General features: G+C 38.2%; 1 protein-coding gene across 1 annotated transcript; it reads left to right on the top strand.

The window, feature by feature from the left end:
• The first annotated feature begins 317 nt into the window (after positions 1–317).
• CALHM2 (calcium homeostasis modulator family member 2) lies at positions 318–15,105 on the top strand. Its single transcript, XM_087725000.1, has 3 exons — positions 318–1,054; positions 12,074–12,702; positions 14,310–15,105. The coding sequence occupies exons 2-3, from the start codon at positions 12,160–12,162 to the stop codon at positions 14,724–14,726; spliced, it is 960 nt and encodes a 319-aa protein (XP_087581126.1). The 5' UTR covers positions 318–1,054; positions 12,074–12,159; the 3' UTR covers positions 14,727–15,105.
• Positions 15,106–16,227: the final 1,122 nt, after the last annotated feature.

The following is a 16,227-nucleotide window of genomic DNA, read 5'->3' as shown; positions in this document are numbered from 1 at the left end:
GCAATTATGGACAAAGGTTAGTGACCAGAGAGGAAATGGTATCTTCCAAGACTCGCAAAGCATATCTCTGGTTCCACCTCGGGCAGATCACCCACAACTTCTTCTGCGAAATAAAGCTTTACAGATTTTGCACATCTTAATAATATTGGCTTTAGGAAAAAATATTGTGTATGTAATGTAATGTAATGATTATGTATGACTATCTCACTTATTGAATAGGGTTGAAATAAAGACAAAACTGTGAAGACAAGAGGGGAATTTTCATTGTTAGAGGCGAGTCTAATGCAGTCAACTATAAGCAGGGACAGAGTCTAACAATATCTTTATTTGTATGCAGTTTCTCCTCTAACAATCTGCTATGGGTTCTGCATAACAAATGTTCCCAACTTCTTCAGTCTGAAGGCTGCGTTTTGTTTTAAGTAGCTTGCCAGAGGGAGGAGCTGGGCTCAAAAAGTGGCACGATGTAGTAGATTCCGAGTGACCAAATGTCACAATGAACTGAGAACATAATTGGTTCTCATGGGAGTAGCTAAACAATGTTGGAGAGAGGGGGGGAGGGAGGGAGAGGGAGAGACACACTTCAAAATCCATTCTTGATCAAACATTATTTAGAAAACCAGAGGATATTCAATTTCTTAACTGAGTATCTTGAGGCAGCTGAAGGACGGAATTCCTTCCTTCTGCTTATGAGTCATCTTAGTTTAATGGTGGAATGTTTCATTTTTTCCAATAATTTTTCTATTTTTCTCCTCATAAAGCAACAGAATGAAGCAAACCCCCCTTTTTTCCTCTCCTTCTCTGCATGCATAATCTCCACCCTGACGGAAAACTTTCTCCTCCCCTCTCAAATGAAAAAAAGGCCCTTTCTGAGCAAAAGGAAACTGCTAGAAATCAACACACCCGTTCTTTTTAACCCATCTTCGGACAGCAGCGACTTTTGCCTCTCATCCCAATGCCCAGCTCAAGTGCCGGACATCTGGATAAACCTGGAATAAATTCAGACTCCACATGGTCACTAGAGAAGCCCCGGACATTGCTTTAGCCACCCCCTGAAGTAAGTGCTAAAAGATTATTTTTCATCATGTTTCATTTCAGTTTTAGAAAAAGCAAGACTTTTTACAATAACAGTAAAAACATAAGGAACAACAGAGAAATAAGTGTACCAGTTTATAATACAAAACCATCTCCACCTACTGAAAATAAAGTATTGCACCTTAATATAAAGATAGCTTTATTTTTAGGCAGAAATTAGTTTGAGAAGCTATCAGATGTCAGAAATAGATCAGATTCTTTTTCCCCCCAAACCATCAACAGTTACTAAAGCTTTTTTTATATGTATGTATTTATTTATTAGACACATTTATATGCCGCCCAATCCCGAAGGACTTTGTTATAGCAGTAACAAAGTGTTAAGTCCATTCACTTAGCATATTACGATGTTGTTCAGCTTTAAAATAATGAAAATGAAATATTTTCAAATCTGCAAATTAGAATCATGGACATGATAGGATTTTTGTTTGGTTTTGTTCTGGTTTTAATTTTAGCTAGTTTCTAACTTTTAGGCATTAGTCTAAGGGTGGGGCTCTATTGCACTAGGATGACACATGAAACGCTTGGCATGTGCTTTTCTTGGCATGTGTCCTAAATGACATTACTAATTATTGTAGTGATTCCACTGCAATGAACAAGGAATAAATGTGGATGTGGGTAGAGATACGGACAATGGATCTACACTTTTCACTCCCCCAACCTACAGTCTCCACATTTATTGGAGATTTAAGGCAACAAAAGTTGAAAGTATTGCCTAAAAGAGAACTGATCTGGCTTCAGTCCTTGAGCCTCAAGAGAACGTGACTCAGGCATATATATTAATTTGTAGAAAGGAGTTTGTCTGCATAAATTATTATGATTGTGTACACTGAATTTCAAGTACAAGATTTCAGGCACATAAACAGATAAATAGATTACAGCTCTTAATGGGTAGATAATAAATGAAGATGTTATCTAGCTAACACTGGTAGGAGAACAATTTCAATCAAGGATAACAAATTCAATGGAGCAATATTATGAGGTACCGACATTTGAAAGAAGCCTGATTATTTAATATTCCCCACTCCATCCGGGTTGCTACTCAGAAAAAGAAAATATAAACAGTTCAGGCTGACTGTATAACTATGAGCAAGAATCCTCCAGATCTCCTAGGACTTCAATCTCCAGAATTCTTAGTCAGCATGTACTCTTGCAGGGTTAACACACTGGAGTCTTAATGCATGTGAAAAAGATGTTCCAGGTGACCAGGTCCTAATAATAGGATGAGTTGGGAAACCAAACCCTTTATCACCATAAGTTGCATAGCTAAAGCAGATAATTCTTTGCTAATGGAAGCTTCTATATTGCTTCACCATAATGCCTCCATAAACTATACATATCCTTCTCATTCATACTAAATCATCTGTCCTAGGTTAATCCTGCCAACGTTCATACCTGATAGATTGAAAGTTTATTTTGAGGCTAGTTTGATTCTGTTCCATTACATTTGTAATGAAAATAAAACAGCAAGAGCTTTTCCTTCTGTAGATAGGTAATAAACCTAAATTTTCTTCTTTTATCTTTGGTTTACAACTTACATATTATTTCATTGTTCCTTCTCTTTGGCAAGAGTACACTTTGAAGTGTCTATATTATACATATTTACATGTTTTAATCATTTACATAGCAGATGAGTCACTTAAATATTTAAATGAAGAAGCAAGCCTAGTAAATAGTGTATGTCTTGAATGTAAGCATTACTCCAGGACGGCTTTAACTGAGCTTGCTGATCATGGATACGCAGTGGTGTGTGGAAGGCTTCCCATAGTCCAAAGAAAACATGTACGTATGAAACTTTTCTTCTGGAAATTTCAGCTAATGCTAAGCAGGCACTCTTGAGCTGATGCAAGTCACAATTTTAGTTAGGCGCTTGGAGACAGTGAATTCTTTCCATACACAGACATCTAAAATAGGGAAATGGTGTTTTAACATTATTTTAATTTTCTTGCTGCTTCCAGAAGAGAGGATAAATTGAAAGAAAGCTGAGATACTGTTTTATGGGCCTTCAAGTGTACTATACTGTACTTGTTTCAAAAGAGAACAATGTAACTGACTCTAGCTAGAAAAGGCAGGAACTTGCCCTAGAACAGTTAAAAATAACATGCTAAGTAAAAGGAAAATAAAAATAAAAATGACTCTCTTGAAAAAGCAGAAAGCTTGCCAATGGAAAAGGAAAGGGTAGAAACTTCAGCCAGCCTTATATCCTGTAGTATAAGAGCAAGCAAATAAAGCATTAGGGATATGTTGCTGAAGCTATATAAGCTGAATGAATATAAGTACTTGCAATTCAGTATCTTGCAGTGCTTTTGCATAAAATAACAGTAAAACAAACCAGGAAAACATTTTTATAGCTAAAATTAGGGAGCAAAAAAAGAGGAATACATGGAACATTTTTACAAATCTGAGATAAGAGATAAAAGTTAAACCATACAAGAGAAGCAGTTCCATTAAGTATACTGGTAAAGTATTTAAAATCCAGTTTGAATTGGATGATTACATCAGAGTATCCAAGATGCAGTAATCACAGCCAGAGCAATAACTCCCATACTGAAGAATACATTAAAGGCAGAATAGCTAATGCTTTTCAATATTTATACAGGCATCCCTGTTCTCTGGGATGATTTTCTTTGGAAACTACTTGGCATTTTACACCATTTCATTTTTAAAGGGGGAGGTTGATCATACCTGCAAACTGTGTTTGCAGTAGTGCCTCCCGGTTTTATTTTATTTTATCAATTTTTAGTACTCTTACTGGATTCTTTTTTATTTAATTAACATTTTTTGGTGGAGATAACAGCGTAGAATGTAATACAAACAAAAACTTTTGTTGCTGCCGAAGAATTAAATAAGCATGGGAAAAAGAAAGAAACTCCATGGCACCAGCCCAGGATCTGTCCCTCCAGTGAAGACAGCAAAACAACCAAGAATTGAGGAGCTCTTTGTTGGCAAGAGATCTGTAAGTAAAACTAACCCCACCATCTCCAACAATCTGGAGAGATTAGAACAGGACCGGCAAAAAGATATGGCAAATCAGCATTTACTAGACTTTTCCGATCGGGGGGGGGGGGGGGGGGAATGAAAGCCAGCTCTTATCACAAACAACTAGTCCAATAACTTCCTTTATGGAGTCTAAGTTAAAGACTAAAAAGGCAAAGAACAACCAGATAATCCAGAGTATGGAGAGTTTACCCTGGGAAAATTCAACTGAGTTTATGGCAAAGCAATGCCTTCTCACAGTGCAAATGGTGGTTTCAATATTTGAACAATTAATTGCCATCCAACATGATGTAGAGTCATTGAAAAAAGATTTAGCTGTTTTTCTTCATACAATATCAGGCCCCAAGTACTCCTACTAAAGTTCTGGCAGAAGATTTGATTAACTCCCATTTGCAGGATAAGGAAAAGGAAATAGAGCAAAGAGCCAGAGAAACAGTTAAAGAGACAGATAAAAGGAAGCAGTCCTCTCAGAAAAACAGTCCTCCCCCAGACAAGGCAATGAGAGGAAAAGGTATCAATAAAGAAGAAATCAGGAAAGAATCCCTCCCTCAATTACAACAATCACATCGCTCACTACAAACACAAAGGATAGCTTTTAGAATCCATTTCAACGGACTTCAGCTTCTTCACTATCACAGGACCATGATTGATCTCCGTGCTGTGGAGTGGTTACCTGAGGCCCCAAATTGGAAGCGGATCCTTCTGTCTTTCAAACAGCCCACCATACCACAGATGTTATTCAAGATGAAGGCATTTTTAGCCTCCTTCCAAATCTTTCCCATCAGTGTCTTTGGTGAGGAAAGGGTTATTCCGTTAATAGCTAACATGCGAGCCTCCGAGGTGAATGACACCACCTCATTTTCAACCTTGGAAAAGAAAGAGAATGATAGTGGGAGTCAACCAGTCTTGCCCGGAGAAGAGATACTTAACAGCACAGAAGCTGTCCTCATTAACGCTTTTGGTGCTCTCCCAAGGAAAGAACAAGACAATATATTATTCAAGCTAGAAAATTTAAAGAAATCCTTATTGGTCACAATGGACACAGCAGAGCCACTTATAGACTTGATTTTCCCAATAATTGAGCCTCTCACTTCCCCCCCAGAGGACAAGAGATTACATGAATTCAAAATCATAGAAAATAGAAGCCAAGACCCAAAGGGGGTATTAGAGACCCCAGTAGAGATGGAGATGTTTTCATCCCTGTGTGAAAATCCCATGACACCTTCAGCACCGCCAGCTCCAAACCAAGATACTGAGAGTCGACTCATGACAGAGCCACCATTGCAAAGAATGAAAGATGACCTAATAACGTAAGGTGACCAGACGTCCCACTTTTGGCGGGACAGTCATGATTTTTAATAATTTGTCCCGTCTTCCGCAGCATGTTCAAAAAGTCCCGATTTTCCAAAAGAAAGAAAACAATTTAAAAAAGGATGCCGTTAAAAAAAAAGTTTTTATTTCTCTGAAGTGTCATTCCCGATGTGGCCTTTAGAGGGCAGTGGTTTCCCTCTCTCCGCTCGGCTCGCTCGCAGCGCCCGACGAGGGGCGAAGCTCCCTCCTCTCCTGTGCGTGTGCGTGCCGACGCACGCCGTTTTTCTGCAGGGAGAGCGACGGTTTTCTGGCAGCGGCAGCAGTGCGGCGAGGAGGAGGCCTGGTCCCGGGCCAAGTGGCTCAGCCGTCGGAAGGTTTTTCTTTCTCTTTTTTTGCCCGCTTCTCTCGGGCGCCGCTCTCTCTGCAGCCATTTCTCCCTCTTTCTCCTTTTTGTCCTTTCTCCTCCTTCCCCCCAAAAAGAGAATGAGAGGGAGAAAGAGGAGGTTTTCTGAGCTTGGTGAGCAAGGATCCCCCCCCCACCTCCTCTTTCAGAACAAGGAGGTGTGGGGGAGATGGTGCGATCGCTGCTTTCTGAGCTTGGTGAGCAAGGATCCCTCACCTCCCCTCCTCTTTCAGAATGAGGAGGTGTGGGGGAGATGGTGGGATCGCTGCTTTCTGAGCTTGGTGCAGCAAGGATCCCACTATCCTACTATTTTATTTTTCTTTATGTACACTGAGAGCATATTCACCAAAGACAAATTCCTTGTGTGTCCAATCACACTTGGCTAATAAACTATTCTATTCTACTTTACTCTACTCTACTCTCATTTCTATTTCAATTCTAACAAGGAGTTGAGCTTCTCTCTCTTGAAAATATAAGCTAGCATAAGGCATTATAATGCAAGCTAGCCTTAACTTTCAAACAGTTCATTTAGTGACCAAAGTTACAATGGCATTGAAAAAAGTGACTGATTACCATTTTTCACACTTAGCAACCATTTTCACACTTAGCAACCATTGCAGCATCCTCATGGTCACGTGATCAAAATTTTGATGTTTGGCAACAGATTTGTATTTATGATGGTTTCAGTGTCCTGGGGTCATGTTTGACAAAATATAAAATTTTTAGTCAAACCCACCCCCCTGGTCAATGGTGTCCCTCTTTACCAATCTGAAAATCTGGTCACCTTATAATAACGCCTTGTCCTACAACCAGAGAAGAAGGTCAGAATGGCAAGCTCTGCTAGCTGGTTCTAAAACCTCTTACCCTGAACAAGTTTCTCAAGAGTCTACACATGACCTAGACGGGGCCTCTCTATTTTTAAAGAAGACCAATTCAGTGTGCGAGGACACCTCAATCCATGGTAACAACCAGGCAACTTCCCTTTGTATAAATCAAGTTTCCTGATGAGCTCCAAAAGTTGATCCACTCTCCCTTATAACCTGGAATATAGCAGTTTGGTCCGACCCATCAAAAGACCAACTCTTTTTTGACTATATATCACAATTTGACATCCTCTTCTTGCAGGAAACCTGGGCCTCCACAGAGATTCAGTTAGATGGCTATTGGGTTAACTCAATTCCGGCTGTCCCAAGCAAGGTGGGGGGGGAGAGCTAAAGGGGGTATTGTGATCATACAACTTAAACCACCTCTCTTTTTGTAGTTTAGCATGTTGAAAAAAAATCAAAAGTCACCACTTTTTTCCTTTTTTCTTTGCGTTTTCCCTTTCTTTCTCTTAGTTTTCTATTTTTTTTTCCTGGTATTTTATTTTATAATGAAACTTAAAAAAAAATACAATAAAAGAAACCACTGAATCTAACTCTCCAATAATTCCTCTGAGTCACTTGGAGTAGAGGGAAAAGTAGTGAAAATCTTATCAATTTCATTTGGTTAAATATTAATATAATTACTCTTCCCCAAAAAAGTTTCATCAGTGGGAAGGAAAGAAGGACATGGAATTTTCCCTGAACTAAGATATAATCAAACTACCCATTCCAAGCAGTTACTTTTCATCAGTTTGAAATTTTAAGATCTGAAATGCAAGGAATAAATTTTGTGTTATACATAGAAGTCACTAACTAGGATTCTTTCCCTTGACTTTTTTTCTGCCATAAAAATACCTCATTACTCATGTTTATTTATTTATTATTTATTTATTAAATATATTTATATGCCACCCAATCCCGAAGGACTCCGGGCGGCTAATGTTGTCAATAAAGGACATTTAGTGATATCTTATACACATTACAACGAAGATGAACAGTGACTGTAGATATTAGCCACTGAGCCATGTCACCAAAGCTGGTAAATTCAAGTTGTCCTTGTTACTCCTCTTGATTCAAGTTAGTCAGACAGTAACTATTTACTTCCTGTAATTCATCAAATGTTATAAACTCGGCCCAAATTATTCACACTAATACGGCAAACTCAGGTTAACTATTTAATGCTGATAATATCCTAGTTGTAGGGACATGAAAAAATGAGAATCTCAGCATCACATGGCAAAACAGAAGAGTCAGAATCCAAGATTCATGGAAAAGGTAAGGCACACTTGACTGTTGTTTTATAAGATGGAAAATGAAGATAGACAAGCAGGCAGCTGAGAGACAGCCGGGAAGGGAATGGAAGAACAGATGAAAGTTGCTGCTATTATTATTATTATTCGCAAAAACAGAATTGTATCACAGCGGCCAGTTGTTTCGTCGGATTTGGCATTGATTACTAGTCGGGCCCCACCCAGGGGCCTAGGACGTCGTAATGTATTTTCGTAATATGCGTGCAGATCCAAGCAGTGCGACTTTTTGCATTTGACTGATGGTGATTTTGTCAATTTTTAACTGTTTTAAATGTAATTCCAGTGCTTTTGGATTAGCACCCAGTGTGCCAATTACCACTGGAATTACCACTGCTGGTTTGTGCCATAATCGTTGAATTTCGATTTTTAAGACCTGGTATTTCGCAATTTTTTCATGTTCCTTCTCGGCAACCCTGCTACCTGGTATTGCGATGTCTATGATTGTGACCTTATTTTTCTCAACCAGTGTGATGTCTGGTGTATTATGCGCCAGTATTTTGTCGGTTTGTATACGGAAATCCCACAAGATCTTGACCATCTGATTTTCGGTGACTTTTTCAGGCTGATGTTCCCACCAGTTTGTTGCTGTTTTAATATTATAATTTTTGCACAAATTCCAATGGATCATTTGTGCTACTGAATTGTGCCGCAATTTATAATCAGTCTGCGTGATTTTTTTACAGCAGCTGAGTATGTGATCAACAGTTTCATCAGTTTCTTTGCAAAGTCTGCATTTGGCATCATCAGAGGATTTTTCGATTTTGGCCTTAATGGCCTTTGTGCGGATAGCTTGTTCTTGCGCAGCCAGGATTAGTGACTCTGTTTCTTTCTTTAATGTACCTGTTGTTAACCATAACCAAGTTTGTTCACTGTCCACTTTATCTTTTTTTTCCCCAGAAATTGGCCATGCAGTGCTTTGTTCTGCCAACTCTCCATTCTTGATTTTATCACATCTTTTCTGTATTCTTGTTTCGTCTGTTGGGCCTTCAGTAGATTTTTGTTCTTTACTTCGATTAATAGATGTTCTTGACTTTCTTTTAAATAATCAGCCAGTGCATGTTTTTCTTCTTCAACTGTTTGCTTCACTTGTAATAATCCTCTGCCACCTGATTTTCGGGGCAGGTACAGTCTATCAGTATCACCACGTGGATGTAAACTGTAGTGCATTGTCATTAGTTTCCTGGTTTTTCGGTCCAAAAGGTCCAAATCAACTTGTGTCCAGTTAACTATACCAGCTGTGTATCTTATAACTGGTATTGCCCAGGTATTTATGGCCTTGGTTGTGTTTCCACCATTCAATTTAGATTTCAAAATTTTCCTAACTCTATTGGTGTACTCTCGCCTGACAATAGTTTTTACTTCTCCATGCTTGATGTTATCCAACTGCAGAATGCCTAAGTATTTGTAGGCTTCATTTTCTTTGCATTTAATTAATTGGCCATTGGGCATTTCAATTCCCTCACATGCAGTGATTTTGCCCCTTTTTATGGATACAGTGGCGCATTTTTCCATGCCAAACTGCATTGAAATATCGGTGCTGAATACTCGGACTGTGTTTGTCAATGATTGGATTTCTATTTCTGACTTTCCATAGAGTTTCAAATCATCCATATATAGTAAATGAGAAATTTTTTCAGCTTCTTTGGCTGTTTGGTAGCCTAATTTCATTTTTTTTAAGATTACTGATAGTGGGATCATTGCGATGATGAAGAGAAGAGGTGAAAGTGAATCACCCTGGAAAATTCCTCGCTTGATATTAACCATTCCGTAGATCTCATTCCCTACTGCCAACTCAGTTCTCCATTGTTTCATCGCCTTTTCAGTAAAGGATTAATATTTTTGCTAATGCCAGTTGTTTCTAAGCATTTTATGATCCAACTATGTGGCAGTGAGTCAAATGCCTTTTTGTAATCAATCCAGACCATATTCAAGTTCGTTTTTCTGTTCTTACAATTTTCTAATATCATTTTATCAATTAAAAGCTGATCTTTTGTGCCCCTGCTCCTTCTTTTGTTGCCTTTTTGCTCTACTGGCAAGATGTTGTTTGTTTCCAAATAATCCATCATGTTATCTGCAATAATGCCTGTGAGTAATTTGAAGGTTGTTGGCAAGCATGTTATTGGTCTGTAGTTTTCAGGTGTTGTTCCTTTAGTTGTATCTTTCTGAATCAAGTATGTTTTTCCAGTTGTCAACCATTCATCAATTTGGCCCTTTTGTAAAATTTCATTCAGTTGCCTGGCCAATATTGCATGTAAACTGATCAGATATTTGAGCCAGAAACCATGTAATTGGTCCTTTCCAGGTGATGTCCAATTCTTTACCTTTTTAACTCGATTTTTGACCATCTCAGTTGTTATTTCTAATACTTGCATTTGTTTGTTGCCAATGCTTTTCTCAAAGTCATGTATCCACTTTGCTTTCTTGTTGTAATCCTTTGCATTTTCCCACAATTCTTTCCAGAATTCAACTGTGGCCTGCTTTTCTGGTTTTTCACTTTTGGTGTCACCATTCACATTAAGACTTTGATAAAAACACCGTTGGTCTGATCGAAATTGCTGATTTTGTTTATATTGGATGATTCGTGCCTCATATCTTTCAATTTTTCTAGCTGTTGCTGTTATCTGCTGTTTTACAATCTCTACATCTTCATTGATGTTTCTTGTATCCAATCTATATCTTCTGATTAGCCGATCTATGATTTTGTTGTTTTTAAGCCGTTGCTCATGCATGTTCTTTAAGTTACTAGCATCTGCCCTTAATTTTTTGATTTTTTGTTCTAAACGGATTTTTCACTTTGGCTTTGATGCTTTTTCTGTTGTGTGACTAGGTACTTTAATTTTAATGCCTAGTTCATTAGTGACTATTACAGCTGCGCTGTACATTAACTGGTTTGTTTCCAAGATGGATCCCGGTTCAATTGTTGAAAACACTGCATTAACCATTTTCATGATAGGGGCCAAAATTTTCTTAGGCACAGTTTTTAGTGATGGTAAACGTTGCCTTTCCTCATTAAGCAGAAAATGCTCCATGATCTTATCCTTCAATTCTTTTTGTTTTTGAGTTAGTTCATCAGTTGGTTCAGTGATAACTGGTTCTAGTGGTGGTGATGTTATTTCCTCCCCGAGAGCTTCTTCTGGGAGTTCTACTATAATGTCTTTAGTTGTGTCTTGAATATCAGTTATTTCCGCTTGTGATATTGTTTTTTGGGTTTTGCAATTTGCCTGAATTTCCTCATGTTCAACTTCACTAAACACTTTATTCCGTATAATAAATCGCCTTTGATCTGCTAGTCGTTGTTCACTAACATTTGAATCTGGATATTGTTCTTTCCATAATTCATACATTCGCTTTAAATAGCCTCTTTTTTCTGGCTCTGAGTTGTAGTAACAGGCCATTATGGCACGTTTTTCATCTGCACTATATTTTTGTCGTTTTTTGGGCTGGTCCACTTGTAGCCCACTTGTCGACGGATGTCCAGGGACCCCAACATCCGCCGTGGCCCTTGTTAACCCGCGCGACGACCGATGCGGTATGGAATTCTTATTTGTTTTTTTCACCATATTGTATGGGTTGGCGGGTTTGATTTTACGGGACCAGATGCCAACCTGACCCCAACCCTCCTCCTTTCTCATCCGGGCTTGGGACCGGCAACGGCGGAGTTGTTGTTGTTGTTGTTGTTGTTGTTGTTGTTGTTGTTATTATTATTATTATTATTATTATTATTATTATTATTATTATTATACATTCTCAGTACATGAAAGGAGAATAAATACTTTTAGTGGGGCTATATGTAATAAAATGTATAACCATTTAAAATAGAGTGCATATTGTACACTGAAGTTGCATAAATTCTTCTATAATTAATATTTACAAATTTATTTCCTAAAATTTTACCTGCTTTTAGTATAATTAGCACATGAGAAAACTATGCTGAAAGATATTCCCTGCATTCATGAATTGTAAACTGGATGCATTATTTTATAATACAAGGTTCATAGGCAGTTTAGTTTACTTAATAAAATATATATAGTTGAAATATATGTGGATGCCTAGTGATCTTTGACATTGTGGAGTTATTAAATCCACAATTGTTTTTACAGTAAATGAAGAGTTGAGAAGACCAAGATTGTCTATAGACATCTCATCTGCATTAAAATATTAAAAGCTCCAACTGAACCCTGTTAAAATGGCTGCTCTTATTGCTGAAAATTTCCGCTTTCTTTCACTCTTCTTTAAAAGTAAAGATGTGATGATTTTCAATGGCTTGGTGGCTCTGGGCACTGTTGGAAGCCAGGAACTGTTCTCGGTGGTTGCATTTCACTGTCCATGTTCCCCAATTCGGAATTACATCTACGGTCTGGCTGCCATAGGAGTGCCTGCTCTGGCCTTGTTCGTAATCGGTGTAATCTGGAACAACCACACTTGGAACTTAGTGGCTGAGTGTCACAAGCGAGGAACCAAGAACTTTTCTGCAGCAGCTAATTTCTTGATCTTTGGATCTGTCATGGGAAGAGCTGCAGTGGCTCCTGTCACATGGTCGGTGATCTCACTGCTTCGTGGAGAAGCCTATGTCTGTGCCTTAAGTGAATTTGTGGATCCCACTTCCCTGGATCATTTCCCACTTGGCTATGGACCAGATATCTTGGCCAGGTTTCCTTGTGAAGATCAGCCAGCCAACATGACACGTTTTAAGGATGAAGTTACAAGACGATTAAGATACGAGTCACAGGTAATTTATTTATTCATAAAAAATACCATGTTTTCCTGAAAATAAGACCCAGTCTTATTTTCTTTTCGGCCCCAAAATAAGCACTCAATCTTATTTTCGGGGGGAGTCTTACCTGCTAACCTTAGGACTACTGCAGCCACACCTCCCACGAACCAACAACTGTCGCACTGCTGCCAAACCTCTTCTGCAACTGCTTGCAGCCAGATACCACGTGGCTCAGCATGCCATTGCCACTACTCACGGTAGGATGCACGGGGTTCATTGCACCAGTGCTGCCGCTTGCAGGAGGCTGTGTGGTGCATTGTGCCATTGCGCACGCGAGTGACGACATTGGCGCAAGGAGCCTTGCAACATTCTGCTGAGAGTGGTGACACCAGGCGCGATGGTGGCATTCTTATTTTTGGGGTAGGGTTTATCTTACATGCAGGAATTGAAAATCGGGCTACGGGTGTTTTCAGGGTAGGTCATATTTTGGGAAAAACACCATATTTATATATATATATATATATATATATATATATATGTATGTATGTATGTATGTATGTATGTATGTATGTATGTATGTGTATGTGTATGTGTATGTGTATGTGTATGTGTATGTGTATGTGTATGTGTATGTGTATGTGTATATATATATACACATACACATTATATATATATAATGTACATATAATATACAGTGGTACCTCAGTCCTCGTCAATAATTCATTCTGGAAGACACATTGAATACTAAAATGGAGTAGTGAGAAGACCACGTGACTTACTACATAACCTGTTATTTCGCCCAGAAGAAATAGCAAGTCATGAGGCAGATGATCAGCAAGTTCTTTCACTGGGTGAAAGACGAATGGTAGGACAAGATTTCTGCTTCAAAATACATTGAATACCAAATTTGACATGTTTTGAAGCAGTTGAGAGCTGACATATGACTATACTATACTATAATCATAAAACAAAATCCAAACATGAACTCCAATACTCATTAATTCAGATTAAGAACATGACATGCTACAAACAAGTAATCAAAATGAAAAAAGTAACAAAAACTGAATGTTGGCTCAGTCCACAGTAAAAACCAAAGAATAACAATAAAAATCTTCCATAGCATATCCCCTGTAAAAGCCTGCTTAAACAGCATAATTTGGTAGATGCTATTCTTCATTGCAAGACAAATGGTTATCTATCTGAACCGTTTTTATTTTACCAAAAGTTTTTAATTTAGTTTGTAAGAATATCTCCTAAATTTTAGTAGCCTCCAGAGCAAGTACGAGAGTGCTCGGGAAACAGTGGAATTTGTTGATTGCATGGAAGTCCACTCAAACAAAACTGATTATTTTCAGATATTTAATCCATAAAAATCCTCAACTAGCAGTTAAACACAAACCTTGCAGTTATTAACCAGAAAAAATGAAGGTACACTATAATTATTGCTTTCACCATTATCCACTTACAAATGTAACTGAACTTGATTAGAGTTTCAATTATACTTTGGGGTCCAATTTTTACTTCAAAGAAATAAAATAAAAGTAGGCTTTTAATAAAGCGTACTTGTTAAAAATCAAACCAATTCAAGCCATGTTCTATTCATATTTTCTCTTTCCCTTCAGCTCTTTGGATGGATGCTCATTGGTGGGGTTGCAGTTCTTGTCTTCATCACCAAGTGCCTAAAGCATTGCTGCTCACCACTCAGCTACCGCCAAGAAGCCTACTGGAACCAATACCACTCTAGTGAAGCTAGGCTGTTCCAACGGACTGCGGAAGTACATTCCAAGATTGTGGCTGCCAACAACGTCAAAAACTTCTTTGGCTTTGTACACTTAGATAAAGAGGACCAGGAACTGGTCCAAGCATATAATGTGCACAATGTTCAGCCCCGGTCACAATGGGATGCCATCACTGGAGTCTACATCTATCGAGAGAATAGTGGCTACCCTCTCTATAGCCGCCTCCATAAGTGGGCCAAAAATGTAATGGGAAACTCCTCTAATCCTGATAGCCAGGAAACAGCCTTCCTAGCTACCTAATACAGGTAGCCCTCAAGTTACAACCATTTGTTTAGTGACCGTTCAAATTTACCACAGCAGTGAAAAAAGTGATTTATGACCATTTTTCACACTTATGACCATCGTAGCTTCCCCATGGTCACATTATCAAAATTTAGATGCTTGGCAACTGGCATGTATTTATGACGGTTGCCGTCATATATTTTTGCAATATTCTGAGAAGCAAAATCAATGAGGAAGCCAGACTCACTTAACAACTGTGTTCCTCGCTTAACAGCTGTGGCAAGAAAGGTTGTAAAATGGGGCAAAACTGACTTAACAACTGTCTCGCATAGCAACAGAAATGTTGGGCTCGATTGTGGTAATCAGTTGAGGACTACCTGCAACTACTCAACAGCTGTCCTACTCAACAGCTGTCCTACAAGCTTAACAAAAATCATTTTGAGCACTTAAGACAACTATGCTAGAAAGCATCCAATAATTGATTTTATACTTTGACTAAACTCTCAGAAAATATATAGCTGATAGATTTCAAATGAATTATGTCACATGTGATACAAATCTATTGTTGCTGTCTCATCAGAAATAAGGCCTAAGAAGCTCAGTTGGATATATTCTTACATAATATTACAGTTTAACAGTCTGGTATCAAATAATATTGGGAGGAGACCATATTTTTCCAAAAATCTGTCCAATTGAACATCAGTGTATAATTTCAGAAAGTGTGCTAATTGGCAAACATGTACATTTGGTCCTTGCTTTGACTGATTGTTTAGATTCAAAGTTACAAAGGACTCCCTAGGGTTCCTTATGATTTGGGTTTGAAGTTTTTGATGGCTGGGCCCTCTGCCAACACTAAGTTGGCAAAATATTTTATTTGTAAAATCTGTTCTAATTTCTCTTGGTCATTAAGATCTTTCATTTCCGTATACATTTGATCGATTTGTTAATGAAAATTTTAAACACTGAAAGGTTATTTGTTGTCTCAGTCTTAACACTACTAAATGCTAGAAATCATAATAGTTATTAATATTCACTTTGACCTTTAAGTTATTGTGGGATGTATGTGGGATTATCAGTGACTAAAATATGAAAAGCTACAGAGTTGGATGGCAAGACAAAACTAATAGTGATATAATGGTCAAATATTGGGTTAGAACTGGGGAAAATCCCACCTCAGGCATACAAACTCAATGCATAATTTTGAGCCAGTATCTCTAAACCCAACCAACTTTATAGGGCTGTTGATGCAGGCAAAAATGTATACTATGTACTGTGTATACTATGTACACAGCCTTCAATTCATAAAGAAAAAGCAGGTTATAAAATAAATGAATAAGAAATTAGTCAAATATCAGATGCCAAAATATACATGCCCTACCATTTTTCTCCAAGGTGCATGACTGTCAGTTATTGGAATTAAGTGCAAAAGAACAAATTATGCCTATTTTCCTGGCAGTGCATGACATTTGTACTGTTACTATGCAAAGGCCATGACACTGCCAATTTTTAGGCAATGACT

This window comes from Thamnophis sirtalis, unplaced genomic scaffold (assembly GCF_051295495.1).
Source record: "Thamnophis sirtalis isolate CommonGarterSnake01/CBP01778 unplaced genomic scaffold, rThaSir2_p1.2 scaffold_11, whole genome shotgun sequence".
Taxonomy (NCBI): Eukaryota; Metazoa; Chordata; class Lepidosauria; order Squamata; family Natricidae; genus Thamnophis; species Thamnophis sirtalis.
Note: the sequence above shows the minus strand (reverse complement) of the source record. Positions and strands in the feature narration are given on the sequence as shown.